Consider the following 16,782-nt stretch of genomic DNA (forward strand, 5'->3'; position numbering starts at 1 on the left):
TTAAATAATAGCATTTACTGTCAATTATACAAATTGTAGTCTTACCAATCATAAACCCCACAGGTATTTTGGTGTATTTTTTTTCTGGCACTGTGGCAACACTTACTTTGGCTAGTTTTGACAGTTGATCTATGCGATCTCAGCTGTTGTATTTAGATTAGTTATCAATGCATTCTTGTGAGTGCTCTGTAGAAATATGAATTAGTGCGGAATCAGTGATCTCTAACTTAGGAAACATTTTTTTTAATTAGGTAGCGATTTAAATTCTGGCGGTATTTAGTGTAAACAAATGTATTAATATAAAGGGGGTAAGTTGTTTAAAGTCATTGATATGCGTACTTTTTAAACATACTTGTCGCACATCGGAAACGGTTCTTTCGTTTATATATGTATGCGTTAATGCATTTAGGAAATGCACTTCAGGTATTTACGACTCAAAATTGTGATGCACATTTTTTATTTGATATTATCAAAGTAAAAAGGTATACATACTTATAGAAGTTAGCAATTGTATAATTATATTATTGGCATCACAATAAAGGCGTTGAAAAAAATTTGCTAAAAAAGCGGAATATAAAACATTGTCCAAAACTAGAATAAACTTAAATAATAATATTCCCTAGCCATTATATAAAGAAATTAATTCACACATCCTTATATAATAATAGATGTATGTACATATATAATATTAATATAATAATTTGAAATCAATAAGCTTAGATATCAGAAAAAAGATTACTTGGCTCGTCAGATGTACACAACATGAACGACAATGCAAATAATAATAATATTTTGATAAAATAAATAAATAAACATTAGAATGGAGCACACTTCTAGGGGCAATTGGAATTTTAATATTTTCACTTTATTGACATTAAAATAAATTATTAATTTAATTATAACTGTATTTTTTACTAAATATTTCTAGTGATTCACAATTTATGTACGTTCATACAAAAGCTGGCCTGATTTGTCTGGTAAAAAGGCTTTTGCTATTTATTATCGCATTATAATTTATGTACATATGCATGCATATATGACCAATAAAGATTAAACTTAAGCACTTTAATATCTCAAATGGTTGCTCCTATTATGTATTATATTTCAGCTGTCAGTTTCTTTTGTGGCGGTGTGTTGATCTATCGAAATCGCGGAGTGGAGTATATTGGCATTCTAATATGAAACTGTTGGCGTTAATCACTCTATTCGTGCCACTTATAAGTGCCGATATATTCCCGTTATCCATAATACACATCAATGACTTCCACGCAAGGTAATTATTGAAGTAGATCTTAGATATGTAGGTGAGTGAAGATTTAAATAATTTTAATCAATGAAAAATGTTCAAAAATTCTTTATTAAGTGTTTGTAAGTAAGTCAGTCAAAAGTCAACAAGAAATAGCGTTTGTGTACTTAGAATTCGAGTAGTCTCGCAAATAATAAAATTGCATGCAATTGCACCGTATCTAAGCAGAGATTATGTCCAGAGATTAAATGTGTTGGTAAGGTAAATTTTTTCCCACGAAGATGACAGGAAGTTAGCCTTTATCATACTGCCCATATGAATCAAATTATGTGTTGAGATCTAGATAATCGTTGTAAGAACTGTATAGATTTCTCGTCGCATGCTATGAATTTAATATTTAATTTTTTAACTAATTGTTTTTCTTTTTTTTTAATTTATAGTTTATTAAACAATATAATTTGTAGTAAAGAATCCACATCTGAACTTATCGAAACGAAACTTTAATGATACGAAAGAGTACAATTGGAATATTTGATTCAAGTATTGATCAGAATGAAGGTTTTTTATCTGTAAAACAAAATGTATATTATTTAAATGCATTTAGTCAGTTGAAACCACAAAACCGCAGTAAGATAAAGTCTAGAGATAAAGTGTCGAGTTTTTGCAGATGGTTTTTTTTTTTATCCGGAGACATACATACATACATATGTGAATATAATATCGATTATTCTGTAAACATGTTTAATAACAATATTTATTACTCTTAATTGCATATCTATACTTAAGCATAATAAAAAAATATATCATTGATGTTATCTTGAAAAACTTCACGTGCCATTGCTTTAATATATTGTACCTAATATTGTTGCAAAAACAAAAAAACGAGATCACATTGAGCCCAAAATGCCCTGGAGTATTGAAATTATTAATTGCACTGTTTGAAGAATATATAATTTTTGAACCAAAAACAAATTATACGTTGTAAAAATCTATAAATTTTTTAATCTAAGCTAAAAGTTTACACATCCCGAAAGAGATAGTCCTTTAAGGCTTTAGTAATATGGTTCAGTCAAAAAATAATATGGTGGTAGGTACTAATTGAATGATAGCATGCCTTAGTAATCTAACACATTACCATTAATTCATAAATCAATGATTGAAACATTTATATTTTCGTGTATATTACTGTTAACGAAACCAAACCGTTCGGCATTAGTTTCCTCTTTATGACTGATGATTTACAAAAGCAATTAAAAAGTATAAAAACAAGATAAGATTTGATTTTTCAACGAATATACAATATTTTTTCTTAATCTTTAAAAGCAATGCGTGCTAAGTTATGTTCATTTCTTTGATTTACAAATTGATGTAAATTATTAGCACAACGAGGTACTGGTTCTGGTTAAAAAGACAAGCTTTTAATAAATAATCTCAAACTTCCTTATTCTTATTAATATTAAGAATGCATTTAAAATAATATAAAGTACTTCGCCGGAGGCCAGCGGCTTGAATTACGAAGTTTTCCGTAATTTTTTTAATTTTTTCATAAGCAAATAAGTTAATTAATGATTTTGCTCATTTTAAGTTGAAGACATAATTATACTAAAATATCTCACATGTATACCACACAGATTCGAGCCGACGGACACATCGGGCGGTACGTGTGATGCTGGCGAAGAGTGCATTGGCGGTTATGCGCGCACCGTTTACATGGTAAAGCGTTTGCTGCACGAACAAAAGGACCAAAATGCGGTTTACTTCAATGCAGGCGACAGTTTCCAGGGCACACTTTGGTACAATATCGGACGATGGAATGTGACGAGTCAGTTTCTGAATATGTTGCCCGCAGATGCTATGGTAAGCATAAAAAAGTTATAAAAAAGAAATATTTTTTGCAAAATTTTCTTCTAAATCAACAGACACTCGGCAATCATGAGTTTGATCACGGCATTGAGGGTGTTGTGCCATTTTTGGAGACCATCAATTCTCCGATGTTGGTCGCAAATATGGACGCAAGAGATGAGCCGGACATGCAGGGTAAATACAAAAACTCCATAATAATCGAACGTAGTAACAGGAAAATCGGCGTCATCGGCATTATACTCGAAACCACTTATGTAAGTAATGTTTACTCAATGCTGCGTGTTTAAAGTTTATTAATAGCTTTTTGTATGCCCATAGGATTTGGCCAATACTGGTAATTTGATCTTCACAAATGAGAGCGCCGTTATACGTGAGGAAGCAAAAAAGTTGAAAGCACAGGGTGCTAATATAATTATTGCCATTACGCATTGCGGTTATGATGTGGATAAATTAATTGCACAACATGCTGGTGATGAAGTCGATGTTATAGTAGGCGCGCACTCACACACCTTCCTATACACGGGTGATAATTTGCCTGGTCCAGACAAACCACGTGGTCCGTACCCAACTGAGGTGGTGCATGAGAATGGACATCGCGTTTTGATCGTGCAAGCTGCAGCTTATGCCAAGTATGTTGGTAATATAACAGTATTCTTCGACGATGATGGCAATGTGGTTGACTATTCGGGTGCTCCGATTTATATGGGATCAGATGTACCAGAGGGTGAGTACGCTATATTTTTGTATACTCAAATATTGCTTTAATAATATATTTAGCTTGATTATATTTCTTTAAAGTAGTTAATATTACTAACACTTCTACTTCTGTATGCAAAAAGCTAAATTTAAACATATACATATATTTTATGCTTTTTTATACACTAAACTAAAACCATTTGACATAACCTTAATAACTTTATTAAAGTACTTTTATTCACACCTATGCGAAAATTCAAACCGGCTATTTTGTGTATATAATATTGCTATCTGAAAATCTCCCATCAAAAGACCTAACACCAAATTAGTTTTAAGACCGCTTTACTAAAATAACCCTTCCCCCACCGTCCGTAGTTTAGAATAAAACTATCTTAGTTAATAACATACAAATCGTAGTTCAAGTATATAAAAGTAGAGTGAACTAACATAACCTCATATTTCATTCAACTAAAAAACAGTGCATGTTTTCGAATATACTAAAAAATCATCCAGTAAATTCGTTCAAAGTGTAGAACAAATGAAAAAATACTGTAATTTAAAAATGGTTTAACTGCACGCTTCCTAAAGGGCTAATAAACTAAACGGTAATTTATGATTTTGATTATTTAAAAAATATAAGTAATATAAAGCTTATTAAATGCTCTGCAGACTCCGACGTTTTGAAAGCCATGCTGCCATGGAAGGAGATAATTGATGCAAAGGGTTCGGTGGTTGTTGGTGAGTCCAAAGTTGAATTGGATATGTCAACATGCAGCGATTCCGAGTGCAATTTGGGAAATTATTTCTGTGATGCCATGATACATGCTGTAAGTATTCTACAAATTATACTATCTACACTGCTGAACTTAACCGGATTCACATTTGTCTAGTTTACTGGTTTAACAACGTATTCGGAAGTGCCATGGACAAATGTTTCGATTGGCCTAATAAACACAGGAGCTCTACGAGTTCCGCTAAAAAAAGGAAGTACGTGCGCGTTTTGTTCTATTACTTACTTAACATATTTCTATAGCGTTCCAATCACAAACTTTCTACTCATAGATCTAACATACGGACATCTAGTGACAATGTCGCCATTTGAAAATGTACTAACGGCCTTCAATTTACCAGGACATAAGCTTTTAGAAGCATTGGAATATAGTGTGAAACCGATAGATATCAGGAATAATATAACTAACTCAGAGTTATATATGCAAGTTGCTGGTTTAAAGATCACGTTTGATTACAATAAACCAGTTGGTGAGAGAGTCGTTAATGTTAAAGTACGCTGTGCAAATTGTGCCATTCCACGTTATGAGAATTTCGATTCGAAGAAAATTTATCGTATCGTGGCACCAGATTTTCTAGCTGAAGGAGGTGGTGGTTTCACCATATTCAGAGATTATGGAACAGACTGGCAGTTAGTACAAATGCGTATATATATATGACCACTATAAATAATATTTAATATCTTTGTGAAAATTTCAGAAAGGAAATGACAGATATTGATGCTCTCTTATCGTTCACACGAAATACAAGTCCCATATACATTGGAAGAGAGAAACGCATATCGGTATTGCGATAGTAAAGAAAAAAATAATTTTAAATTTAATATTTTATAGATTTTATAATAAGCAGTTTTTTTGTAAAATTTTAATAAATTCAAATGGTTTTAATATTTTGGTTTTTAATATACGCAAAAATTTAGAAAATGCAATCAAAATGAAAATTCAAAACATTTTTAAGTCACTGTAATGGATACTTAACATCTCCTCTAAACTCTAAACAGCACATTCTATGTCCCTTATTATTCAATTTCTTATACGGCTAACAAGACAACAGTTAATTTATACAAATTGTAATTTTATAAAATTAACAATAAATCTGTAGACCATTATTAAATTTGTACGATTATCTGTACAATTAATGCCTACAGACCCGGAAACTGCGGCTGCACTTAAACCAGTTAAAGAAGAGATGGATAAGGTAGGAGCAGTTGTTCAGGGTGAGACCAAAGTGGAATTAAGAAAGTCAACCTGCAGCTATGATGAGTGCAACTTGGGCAACTTTTTCTGCGATGCTATGATACATGCTGTAAGTAGCACTTATTGATATATAAAACTTTTAACTTCTATTTTAAGCTTAAACAAACGTAATATGCTTCTTTTTAGTTCGTTGGCTTGACACCGTACTCGGAGAAACCGTGGACGAATGTTTCAATTGGTATCGTAAACACCGGTGCGCTGCGTGTACCTCTATACAGAGGAAGTAAGTAAAATAAATGTATTCAATTTGTTTTTTAATGAATTCTTCTTAAATTGTATTTATAGATATTACCTATGCGCACATAGTGACGATGTCACCGTTTGAAAACCAACTGACTGCATTCAATCTGCCTGGTCATAAGCTGTTAGAAGCTTTGGAATACAGTGTTAGCCCAATTGATTTCGAAAACGGTGTAACTAGCTCCTACAGATTTTTGCAAGTAGCCGGTCTTAGGATAACCTACAATTATACTAACAAAGTTGGAGAAAGAGTGGTCGATATTAAAGTTCGGTGCGTCGAATGCGATATACCAATTTATGAAGACTTTGATTCAAAGAAAATTTATCGTATCGTTGCACCAGTTTTTCTCGCAGAAGGCGGCGATGGTTTCACAATGTTAAGAGATCATGGTTCCGATTGGCAGTAAGTGTAATAGTTTAATAAAAGAAAGAATCTTATTATGTCATCAATATTAATTTTACAGAAATGAGATGTCCGACTTGGATGCACTACTTTCATACACAACGCAAGTAACTCCAATTTACATAGGAAAGGAGAAACGTATAAATGTATTGCGAAAGTGAAGGATATAAAGTATTTGCTAAGAAATCATATATAATATGGCAGAGTCTTACTGCTCCATCAAGCAAAATTAATTTTGAAATTGTTACAAAGAGAAATATAAATAATTAAATACAATTGTTTAACAATGCTGTAATAATATAAATACTTTTAAACAAAAATATAAATATATTCTTATTCTTTATATACATTTTTTCAACTTTGGATTGACGATCAATCAATGTATGTTGTTAGACCAAAACATATTATTAATGAAACATATTTTTTAACCAAAAGCAATTTTCATAATTTCATTCTACAAGTTACTCTTTAGTGGCTCCTTCGATAAACAAATCTATTCCCGCATACTCAATGTCTTTCCAAACATCTTTTGATTTAGTAAAACTGAGACATTACTTCTCTATAAACAATCGAGATTTTCAGTAAAACGTTTTCCATTCTCAAGAAACCCGGCAGAAAATGTCGTAAATGATAATGCAAAATTTATAAAACAACGTCTCCCTTATTATGTGATATATATATTTTATGGCATACAGCTTAATAATTAAATTAATAAATAACTTTTAATCAAATATAACAAGAGAAACATCGCAATTACATCTCAGAAAATAATTTCAAATCTTTTTTTAGACGAAGAAGTTTTAAAGCTGAGACAAGTATGGGCTACTAATATCACTACCGAGGGCAATGTTGTTATTGGCACTTCCAGAGTAACATTATATAATAATAACTGCGCTTACTCTGAATGCAATGTGGGGAATTTCTATACTGACGCAATTTTGCATGCTGTAAGTTGATAATTGAAATTCATTTAATCTAATCAACTATTATTCCTTATTATTACTTAAAGTTTTTACGCTTGGATCCCTACAGTACAGAAAAGTGGGCCAATGCCGCAATAGCCCTAACAACCAGTGCTGAAATGAGTGCTGTCATTTCACGTGGCAGTAAGAACCGCTCTCCTATCTCTTTACGCAAAATAATCTATAACAATTGTTATATTTTATAGGTATTACTTACAAAGATGCTTTTGCGCTTTGCTCGTACGAAGGTGATCTCATGACTTTTGATTTGACTGGTAAATATTTGCTGGAAGCTTTGGAGTACAGTGTGTCAGCAATTGATCTAGAAAATAATGTCAATGAGACTTATAGGTTTTTACATAGTTCAGGCATTAGGGTTACGTACGATCTTCGAGCTGCTAAAGGCAATAGAGTCGTAAAGGCAGAGGCGCGTTGCACTGATTGCGCTATTCCTTTATATGAACCATTATCTCCAGCTAGAGATTATCGTATTGTTGCTACTAAGTATGTGGCCACCGGCGGTTACGGATATTCAATGTTCACGAATTATGGAACATCGCCCAAGTAAGTGTTATTTTTTTCTTAGAAAGTTTTTAAATAATCGATATTTTGTTTCCTTCCAGAACACTTCCGGTCAATGAACTGACAGCGTTGATCGATTATTTGAAAGTTGAATCACCGGTTATTATGGGCTTGCAGGGACGAATTAAACTAAGTTAAATTGGTTGATAACTTGGAATAAAACTCCACAGTTTCTTTTTCTGTACCGATGAAATTATTAATAATAATTAAATTTTAATCTTCCAATAATTTTAAACTCTTGTTTTTATTATAAACATGGCATCATTTTTTTGGAAATAGTAGAATGGAAGTAAGTAATAAATGTCAAAGTAGAAATAATGAAAATAATCGGAATCGACCCAATGCAAAGATCGTATACGATATCAGACCAACGTGATGTCGAAAAAGTCAACAAAGTGAAATGAAAATTTGCGAAGTTATTTGCGTCAGTATCAGACTATTATGAACACTTTGACAACAAATAAATAGTGATTAGTTGTACAATATGAAAAATATTAAATGTGTTTAGATTAAAAGGATATAAATATATCGGTGAAGATTGTGAAATAGAATAAGGTAGTGAATTTCGTTTATTTATCTTGTATACATATATGTGTGAAAAATCCAACATAACCCTAAATGTTATGATGTTTAAATCGCAATATAGGAAAAAGTAAATTTAAAATTTTATTTATTGGTCGTTACTTGGCGCTGAACTCTTGGTATGTAGTAGTTAAAATTGCACAACACTACTTCTGATAGAGAATAAATGTGGCCAAATTAAGCTAGTTGAAAGTTACAATTGTTTTTGTTGTGCTACACATATTCCAAGTGGAAGGGTAGTGGGTACAAAAGTGGCTTAGTCATACAGGACTTGAATTTTAAATTGCCATATAGGAATGTACCTTTGTATTGAGTTTAAACTAATAATTTGCAATTAGCAAAGTAAGTTCAAGAAAAACATTTTTTAATTAAATCAAAATTCCAAAAGGTTTTTATTTAAATAATTTGTTGCATACATTTACTACGTATTTTTATTACTTAACTGTGGAGTTTCATTTATTCAACAACATAAAAAAATAATTTAATTCATCCTGCTCGATGGATTTCATTTACATAAATATTGTAAATTAGTTTATCGAATTTCATAATATATTTTTTTTTTTGGTATACATAGGTCTTTAAATACATCAAATAACATGAGGGAAAAATTGGACCCAATATTTAATAATGTAACATATAAAGTAGAGTGTACTAACACGTTTCTTATTTTAGTACATATGCATTATCTGTGAATCGCTTTGGGGTTATTAAAGGTTCAATAAATATACTTCGATTATATATTTGTAATCTTATTTTCAGGTTATAATGCAAATTAATCAATACCACCGTCAAAGAAAACGAATTATGTTATAAATCACTTAAAATGACAGATTAAGGGGGAAACGGAGCATCAATAGTGTCTTGATAATTTTTATAGATTCAACCGTAACGATAGAAATCCCAAAATGAGGGTCGTTGCAATGGTCAGTGGTGGCAAAGACAGCTGCTACAATATGATGCAGTGCGTCGCAGAGGGCCATGAAATTGTGGCACTAGCTAACCTACACCCAAAAGATCGCGGTAAGTAAACATTTTAAATATGCATGGATCGTAAATATTGCATTATATAATAAAGGAAACAAAATGTGGTCTAAAATTCTATTTGTTGTAATTAAACATATTTGCAATAAATAAGTAAGGATAAACGAATATGTAATCTACACACAATTGATAAAAATGTGCAAATGTCATTATCAGCAAGGTTTTTGTGTTTCCCTAAGCTTAACGCTTTAATTGAAAAACTCTCGGTTTCGTTTGTTTAAAAATAATTCTGAACAAATAAGAAATTGCTGTGTCGCTTAGATAAAAAAAGAAATGTTTTCATTATTGGACAACGACATAACTATGTATCGTTTATTCTTATTTTAATTTCAATATTTAAAATTTTCGCTAAATTTTATTGATCTGATGTATAATATCAATCTTTCTTTATAAAAACTATTTCATATTTAATAATTCACTTTTATTGCAGATGAATTAGATAGCTTTATGTACCAAACCGTCGGCCACATGGGCATTGAGAGTTTGGCGAAAGCAATGGGTCTACCACTTTATAGACAAGAAACTAAAGGCAAAAGTACACAAACTGGAAAACATTATGTGCCTACAGATGATGACGAAGTAGAAGATTTGTACAGCCTTTTGGAATTGTGCAAGGTTAGTAATTTAGTTTATGAAGTCGAATTGCTTGCTTATGTTTTAAACTAATGACTATACAAATATAGAGAAAATTGATAAAAAGTTGAAATAAACCTTGTATAAAAATTCGTTTTGCAGATTCCCTTATCTATAATATTTATGCACATATATCCGATTTGTTTTTGTGTACCTTTTGTGTTATTGTGCTGTATTAACGTATGCGTCCAAATACATAGAAAAGTATACAAATATTCTGCATTTAAATTTTTGATTTTCATGTGACTGCTTACATACATACAAACATAATGAAAATAAAAAATAAGTATTTTGTCACGCTCTTCAAAACAACTTCTTGTGCTGTTTGTTTACTTTTTCTATTGGATTAATCGTATTTTATGGTATTAGAGAATACACATGTATATATCAATGAGTGTTATGTTAATTTGTATATATTTATATACATATATTATATGAAACGAGCGACCAAGTCTTTTTTTAAAACAACTCACTAATAAATACATATTCTTCTTCTTGCGTATTTATGTACATGAGTATGTATGAGTGCAAATGAGTAGTATGAGCATCTGCAAATACTATTTTTTATAAAGCATTGAACTATACCGTTAAATTAATATTGTATAGAGTGTAAAGGCTTTATAAGATAGTTCTCTTGACTATATTATTGAGACAAGGAAAAACTTGCACAGAGACATTAAAGCAGCGTAAAATTTTATGATCAAATTGTATTCAAAGAATGTAAACAAAATAATACAATAAACTATATATTAAAAATTCATATGTGTATAAAAATTTTCATATAATTTTAGAAAGAATTGCAAGTTGAAGCAGTTGCTGTTGGAGCCATTCTCTCTGACTACCAACGTGTAAGAGTCGAAAATGTTTGTAGTCGTCTAAATTTGGTGTCACTGGCGTATTTGTGGAGGAGAGACCAGACTGAATTGCTGCAGGAAATGATCGATTGCCAAGTACATGCCATTATAATAAAAGTAAGCACTTTTACATTAAAATTTATTATATAGAAATGTGTGTCTAGTTACCAAATAATTATCTAATTTGAAATCGTACATTTTAGCTAACTACAATTTACTTATATACTTTAAAATATATTTATTTGTTTAACATCAACAGGTAGCTGCGTTAGGTTTAGTTCCTGATCGTCATTTGGGCAAATCTTTGCGTGAAATACAACCTCACCTACTCAAGATGCGTGATAAATATGGTTTGAATGTTTGCGGAGAGGGTGGTGAATATGAAACATTTACTTTAGACTGTCCGTTGTTTAAACAACGAATTGTAGCGTAAGTGAATAGAATTACCGAATTGAATTATTAATATTTTTTCTTCAAATATCATATGCGTTATAGTGAGGATGTTCAAACTATAATTAGTTCAGCAGATCCAGTATGTCCGGTTGGGTATATAAACTTCACCAAATTGTCGATGCACTCGAAAGAACCGACTCAATGCTGTGATGTTTTTGTAAAAAAATCTCTGGACTATATAAGTGACCTAAACGAATCGACGTACAGTGACCTCAGTGACCCAGATCTTAGTGAAACTGAACTAGAATTGATAGAGAAAGAGACCCGTTTACGTGAATCCCTTAGTCAGAATGAGTTGATGATATCGCGCAGCAATTCATTCGGACGCCATTTGACAACATCTTCTTCGCCCATACCGATTGTGACGAAGAGCGCTAGTGTCGATGAACCACCGACACCATCTTCGTTGTTTTCCTCATCAGCAGCGCTATGCGCTGCCTCACTACAAACAGCTGCCAACAGCTTTGGCACAGCATGTCCATTGGGTAGCAGTACGGCCGCAGTGTGTGGTTCTTTATCAATGGGTATATCATCTACCGGTGCCACGGCGGGCATATCGACCGCACTGTTAGCACAACCACCCAGTCCAATGAAAATAGAACGAGAGTTCCGTCCACTGAAAAATCAGCCAATGGCAGCATTTAATCAAAAGGGCTGGTTATGGGTGGCGGGTATACAAGGTAAAGACTGGCTTTCATAAACTACTTTATGTACATTATGATATATAATTTTTTTTTTTATTTTCTTTTTTCATGTTAGGCTGCGCTGAAACTTTGGAAGAGGGAATGCAGCTGGCTATGCAATCCTTGGTGGACTTAGCTGTACAGCACAATTATGAATTAACCGATTACTGTTATATTACAATATATATACGTTCAATGGCCGATTATCCTTTACTGAATCGTATTTATGGTCAAACAATCAACTTTCAAAATCCACCCACACGTGTGTGTGTAGAATGTCCACTACCGGAGGAGTGTCATGTGATATTGGAAGCGATTGCATTTCGTACGCCCATGCGTCGTCGTCCAACATTGTCGACAAGTGAGACAGATGGTATGTGGAGCATACATAGTGCAACATGAAAATGCTTACAATGTAAATTTCTATTGCTATTTTGATATTCTTTTAGGTTATAATGATGAGCACAATAATAGCGGTGAATTGAAACAACGCCAAACTATGCATGTACAAGGAATTTCCCATTGGGCACCAGCAAATATTGGCACTTACAGTCAATCGACCAGGGTAAGCGGTGACTTGAATGCAAATGATTTTGTTATATATAATCCGTTACTACAGGTGGGCGAAATAACATATATATCTGGTCAAATTGCGCTCGTTCCTGGTAGTATGACAATTATCGAGGGTGGCATACGTCCACAATGCAAGTTGGCTTTACGACATATCAGTCGAATAGCCAAAGCGATGAATGCTCAAGGTCAACTACGTGATGTTGTGCATGGTATATGTTTCCTGACCCATCCAGCTTTTATAGCCGAAGCGCGTCGTCAATGGGAACGACGCACAACAAACGCCATAATGGATTATATTGTTGTGCCCGCACTGCCACGAGAGGCGTTGGTGGAATGGCAAGTCTGGGCACATACACACAATGATCGCTTCGAATGTAAGTTAAAATTGTTGTGTTTTATAGAGTGTTTAAATATATTAATTATTTTATTAACGTTACAGATGAAGAAACTGGTTGCTCCGTAAGCGATTATACCATCTCTATACGCCGTCGTTGGAACTATGAAAATAATTGCGCTGCAATTGTCTGCTATGTATCTACAGGTAAGTTCAACTGCAATATACTATTTACGTATAAATGAGAATTAAATTATTTATGAAATTATTTTTTTGTACAGGTTTAGCCTCATCCACCACACAGTTGACTCAATTGAGTGAGGATATACTTAGCAACCATTGCCGTCTAGCACAAAATCTTAGTGCTGAGAACCTAGACGAAATACTTACATATACAGTCAATCGTTTGCTCAAAGATTATCCGATCGCTAAACGAATAGCAGACTCGACACACGTCGATTCAACGGATGGCGTTTGTGCTACCGATGGCAATTCACATTCAACTTCTTCAATAACTAATAATAGCCAAATGAATATGAACGCCGCAGGTGGAAAGAATTCAACTGCCTTTAATATACCGGCAATTCACCTCAAAGTGTTCTATCAAGTCACTGCTGCACCGTCCGTGGAATTACTGCTTAATGCTCTATACGACTTTCGACTCAAATGCCAGGAAACCGCCAACATTGTATACACAGTTTTGCCCGCCTGTAGTTTACATAATTTTAGTACTTTTCTATCAATTTGCGGCGTTCGTCATGAGTAAAATGGTGTTACTCCTCAAGACTTATTGTAATTTATAATCTATCTATATATGTATGTACACTTAATTGACCGAATTTGGTTATGCCTTTTGCATTATAACAACCACAGGCAAATTTAAATTTATTAATTGTTAATACAGCATAAAACATGCCCCGAAAATAATTGGGAATTATTGTTGTAGTGTTAGTCCTTAGACATACATATATATATTTAAGTCCAGATATTTCCGATATTTTTAGTTTCTACTCAAATGCAAGTTACAAAAGTAGAAAATCAGCGACCTTTGTTTAGAATTGAAAATACTTTGTTGCCAGTTATTGACTCAAATTTGTTCTATATTAAGTTGAAAGTTTTGTTGGTTAAGTATGTAAATTAGTTGGTTTTGTACCGAATGCATTTTGTTCCGTCTATGTTTGGTTAATAGCTCTTTTTTGTCACCGTGCTTTTGAAGTGGATGTCTACAATTTAGAAGCTCCATAAAAATTAATTACGTTTCCGCGTTAAATATTCATTAAAATTAAAAGGGGGTTATTATTATATTTTCTTTTTTACTTTTTGTAAGCATTATGTGTTTGCTAAGCGTTTAAGTGATTTATAGCATATTTCTTAACTTAAAGTAATATTAATAAATAATTAACAAATATAAAATTAATGTTAACAAAAACGTCTATACTTACACAGAAATTCTTCATATATACATACATACATAAATACTTATAAAACTGGACATCAAATATACCAAATATTAAAACGAGATTCTATAACTCGCATGTTAAAATGTATGTCTTATTAAAATTATAAACTATTTACTATTAACTAACTACCCTCATACCGTTTTTATTGTTAAGTGCAAAATGTGCAAAATCGTAATTTCACGTCTTTGTGAATTTGGCGTGTTTACCTAATTATACAATACATAGCACACTTACATACAAACGGGAAACCGCATAAAATACACTAATTTAAATAATAAAAATGAAGTCAATCATTTAATGATAAAACTAACCTTAAAGAAACTAAGAATTGTTATCCTTGTTTTTAGTAATTTGATAAGCACTAAGTTAATAAGTGGCAAAACTAAACTAAATAAAATATACAAAAGGTAATTGCTGAAAGCGATCAAGTAAACATATTTTTTTATTCCAAAAATATGACACGGTTGTAAGTATAGTCAGCTGAGAAAAATTATAATTTTTATGGATACAGGGGAACTTCTCTAACTCGAATCACCATAATCCACAAAAAACTTCGATTTAGAGAGACCTCGAGTTATAGACATTTTCATTGAAACATACATTTTTCAAGAAGCTATAAAATATAGATTTATTCACAGTTTTAGTTATTTACTTCGCATAAAGTTTTTTGTTTGTTGCAGTTTGCTATTTTTGGCTCTTTACGTCTGTATAATATGCCTTTGTAATATAATTTTTTACCCTCCATACGATATAAGAACTCTTTTAAAATTCTGTTCCGATAGTAAAATTTTATGGAATTTCGAGTTATGGAAGTTCAACTGATGAGTTAATTGTCGCTGGGTTTAAAAACGAGCGTTATATTGAAAGTGGTTGTCATCCAATTGCGTCCATTTTCAAATTTCTTCGATCAGATGTATGAAAAATCAACTAAAAGTGGTCAGTACCACACACATTGTCCAATTTTTGTACTTATTCGTTTAGAAGGCTGTAATATTAACCCTATCGTATATTTTTACAGTTACGGGCAATATTTAATGAGAGTTTAGGCAAGCATTCATCTCGTTAACGAAATCCCGACTTATACTATTTACAAACATAAAAGAAATTATTTTGTAAAATTTATTCATTAACCCTATATGAATAAGACGCTAAAAGATCAGATGAAAAGAGTAAACATGCTACAAAACTGCGCACTAAGCGCAAAATTATTTGTATTAGAGTTCTCATATTATTTACTACTAATTTTGGTTTTGTTTGACCTTTCATAGCATAATTCACCTCTTTATGTATGTCTCGTAACCAACCATGTACGTTGTTCATACATATTTATTATATTTATTTACCCTAGAATGATAGGAGAATGTCTCAACCATTCTCGCTGTTTATCGATCCAAATAGGGATATATCTCTGAAAGACCTCTCATCTCTGGAAGAATCCAAGCAATTTCGATACCTTAGAACTGATTGTCGGATATGTATGTATTTTGCAGTTGTTTGAGCAAAAAACGTTCACCGAAAGTTTTAAAAATCGTATGTACGTGTGTATGTTTATGTGATATTGTTAAAAAATTATTCGCTATTCCAGCGAAAATGTTTTATCGTAATTTATTTATAATAATTCACATTCTTTAGAACAATTTTTACTAGCCATTTAGCGTTTAGTTAGTTAAATAATCCACCAATCTGTCTTTCATCAAAAGTATTTCTCGGGAAATCGCTTTAGCCTTTATGTATGTATGTGTGTATGTGCAATGCATTGTATATGTAAATTTCCATATCCATATCCGTTATAGTTTTTTTCCAATAAGTACACGTAATCTGTTGCAACTGCGAAACCCAATTACATACATACATATATTATATATGCAGTTATTTAGTAAATAAAGAGACACGTAATGATTTTGAAAATGTTTACTGCTAAAGAGATTTACGACATACCATCAAATCTAGAACAAAAACAAACAAATCTTATCGCATATCAACAAATTTTTCAAATTATTTGCATCACTTCCGCTGACTTGGCAGCACTTCAACATTGAAAAATGGTTGGCAAATTTCGCGAACACTGGCGAAAGTTCTGTTCCATTTGTGAAAATTACTTGGGCTCTCACACTCTCCGAACGTGGGCCAAT

The 16,782-nt window shown here is 32.2% G+C and overlaps 2 protein-coding genes and 1 long non-coding RNA gene across 5 annotated transcripts; 2 read left to right on the forward strand and 1 right to left on the reverse strand.

Moving 5' to 3' along the window:
* The first annotated feature begins 164 nt into the window (after window positions 1-164).
* On the forward strand, window positions 165-8,272 carry LOC105211782 (uncharacterized). Its single transcript, XM_054231812.1, has 18 exons — window positions 165-308; window positions 1,109-1,273; window positions 2,878-3,103; window positions 3,166-3,363; window positions 3,428-3,833; window positions 4,475-4,632; window positions 4,696-4,792; window positions 4,868-5,225; window positions 5,294-5,389; window positions 5,595-5,646; window positions 5,696-5,899; window positions 5,977-6,073; window positions 6,136-6,493; window positions 6,555-6,652; window positions 7,283-7,440; window positions 7,503-7,599; window positions 7,662-8,019; window positions 8,079-8,272. The coding sequence occupies exons 2-18, from the start codon at window positions 1,179-1,181 to the stop codon at window positions 8,173-8,175; spliced, it is 3,153 nt and encodes a 1,050-aa protein (XP_054087787.1). The 5' UTR covers window positions 165-308; window positions 1,109-1,178; the 3' UTR covers window positions 8,176-8,272.
* A 120-nt stretch (window positions 8,273-8,392) lies between these two features.
* Window positions 8,393-15,083, forward strand: LOC105211783 (uncharacterized). 3 transcript variants are annotated; one of them, XM_011183402.3, is made up of 11 exons: window positions 8,393-8,592; window positions 9,379-9,639; window positions 10,091-10,275; window positions 11,085-11,264; window positions 11,407-11,576; window positions 11,643-12,280; window positions 12,360-12,656; window positions 12,733-12,848; window positions 12,903-13,230; window positions 13,296-13,397; window positions 13,472-15,083. In XM_011183402.3, exons 2-11 carry the CDS (start codon window positions 9,525-9,527, stop codon window positions 13,954-13,956), a joined length of 2,616 nt encoding a protein of 871 aa, XP_011181704.2. In that variant the 5' UTR covers window positions 8,393-8,592; window positions 9,379-9,524; the 3' UTR covers window positions 13,957-15,083. The 3 variants fall into 3 exon arrangements, with proteins under 3 accessions (XP_011181704.2, XP_028895749.2, XP_054086969.1); XM_029039916.2 differs by lacking the exon at window positions 8,393-8,592 and adding an exon at window positions 8,599-8,738; XM_054230994.1 differs by lacking the exon at window positions 8,393-8,592 and adding an exon at window positions 8,815-8,961.
* On the reverse strand, window positions 14,761-16,724 carry LOC128921941 (uncharacterized). Its single transcript, XR_008471253.1, has 2 exons — window positions 16,589-16,724; window positions 14,761-16,477 (listed from the first exon to the last, which is right to left on the reverse strand). It is a non-coding gene; the product is annotated as an uncharacterized LOC128921941 (long non-coding RNA).
* Between the last annotated feature and the right edge of the window lie 58 nt (window positions 16,725-16,782).

The sequence above is a fragment of the Zeugodacus cucurbitae genome, chromosome 5 (genome assembly GCF_028554725.1).
Source record: "Zeugodacus cucurbitae isolate PBARC_wt_2022May chromosome 5, idZeuCucr1.2, whole genome shotgun sequence".
Taxonomy (NCBI): domain Eukaryota; kingdom Metazoa; phylum Arthropoda; class Insecta; order Diptera; family Tephritidae; genus Zeugodacus; species Zeugodacus cucurbitae.

Excerpts from the sequence above, each read along its gene's own strand:
- LOC105211782 (XM_054231812.1), top strand. The coding sequence starts at position 1,179 with ATGAAACTGTTGGCGTTAATCACTCTATTCGTGCCACTTATAAGTGCC. Across the intron at positions 5,226-5,293 it reads GATTATGGAACAGACTGGCA|AAAGGAAATGACAGATATTG; the intron begins GTTAGTACAAAT and ends TGAAAATTTCAG. Across the intron at positions 6,653-7,282 it reads TATAAATGTATTGCGAAAGT|ACGAAGAAGTTTTAAAGCTG; the intron begins GAAGGATATAAA and ends ATCTTTTTTTAG.
- LOC105211783 (XM_011183402.3), top strand. The coding sequence starts at position 9,525 with ATGAGGGTCGTTGCAATGGTCAGTGGTGGCAAAGACAGCTGCTACAAT. Across the intron at positions 12,281-12,359 it reads ATGGGTGGCGGGTATACAAG|GCTGCGCTGAAACTTTGGAA; the intron begins GTAAAGACTGGC and ends TTTTCATGTTAG. Across the intron at positions 12,849-12,902 it reads CTTACAGTCAATCGACCAGG|GTGGGCGAAATAACATATAT; the intron begins GTAAGCGGTGAC and ends CCGTTACTACAG.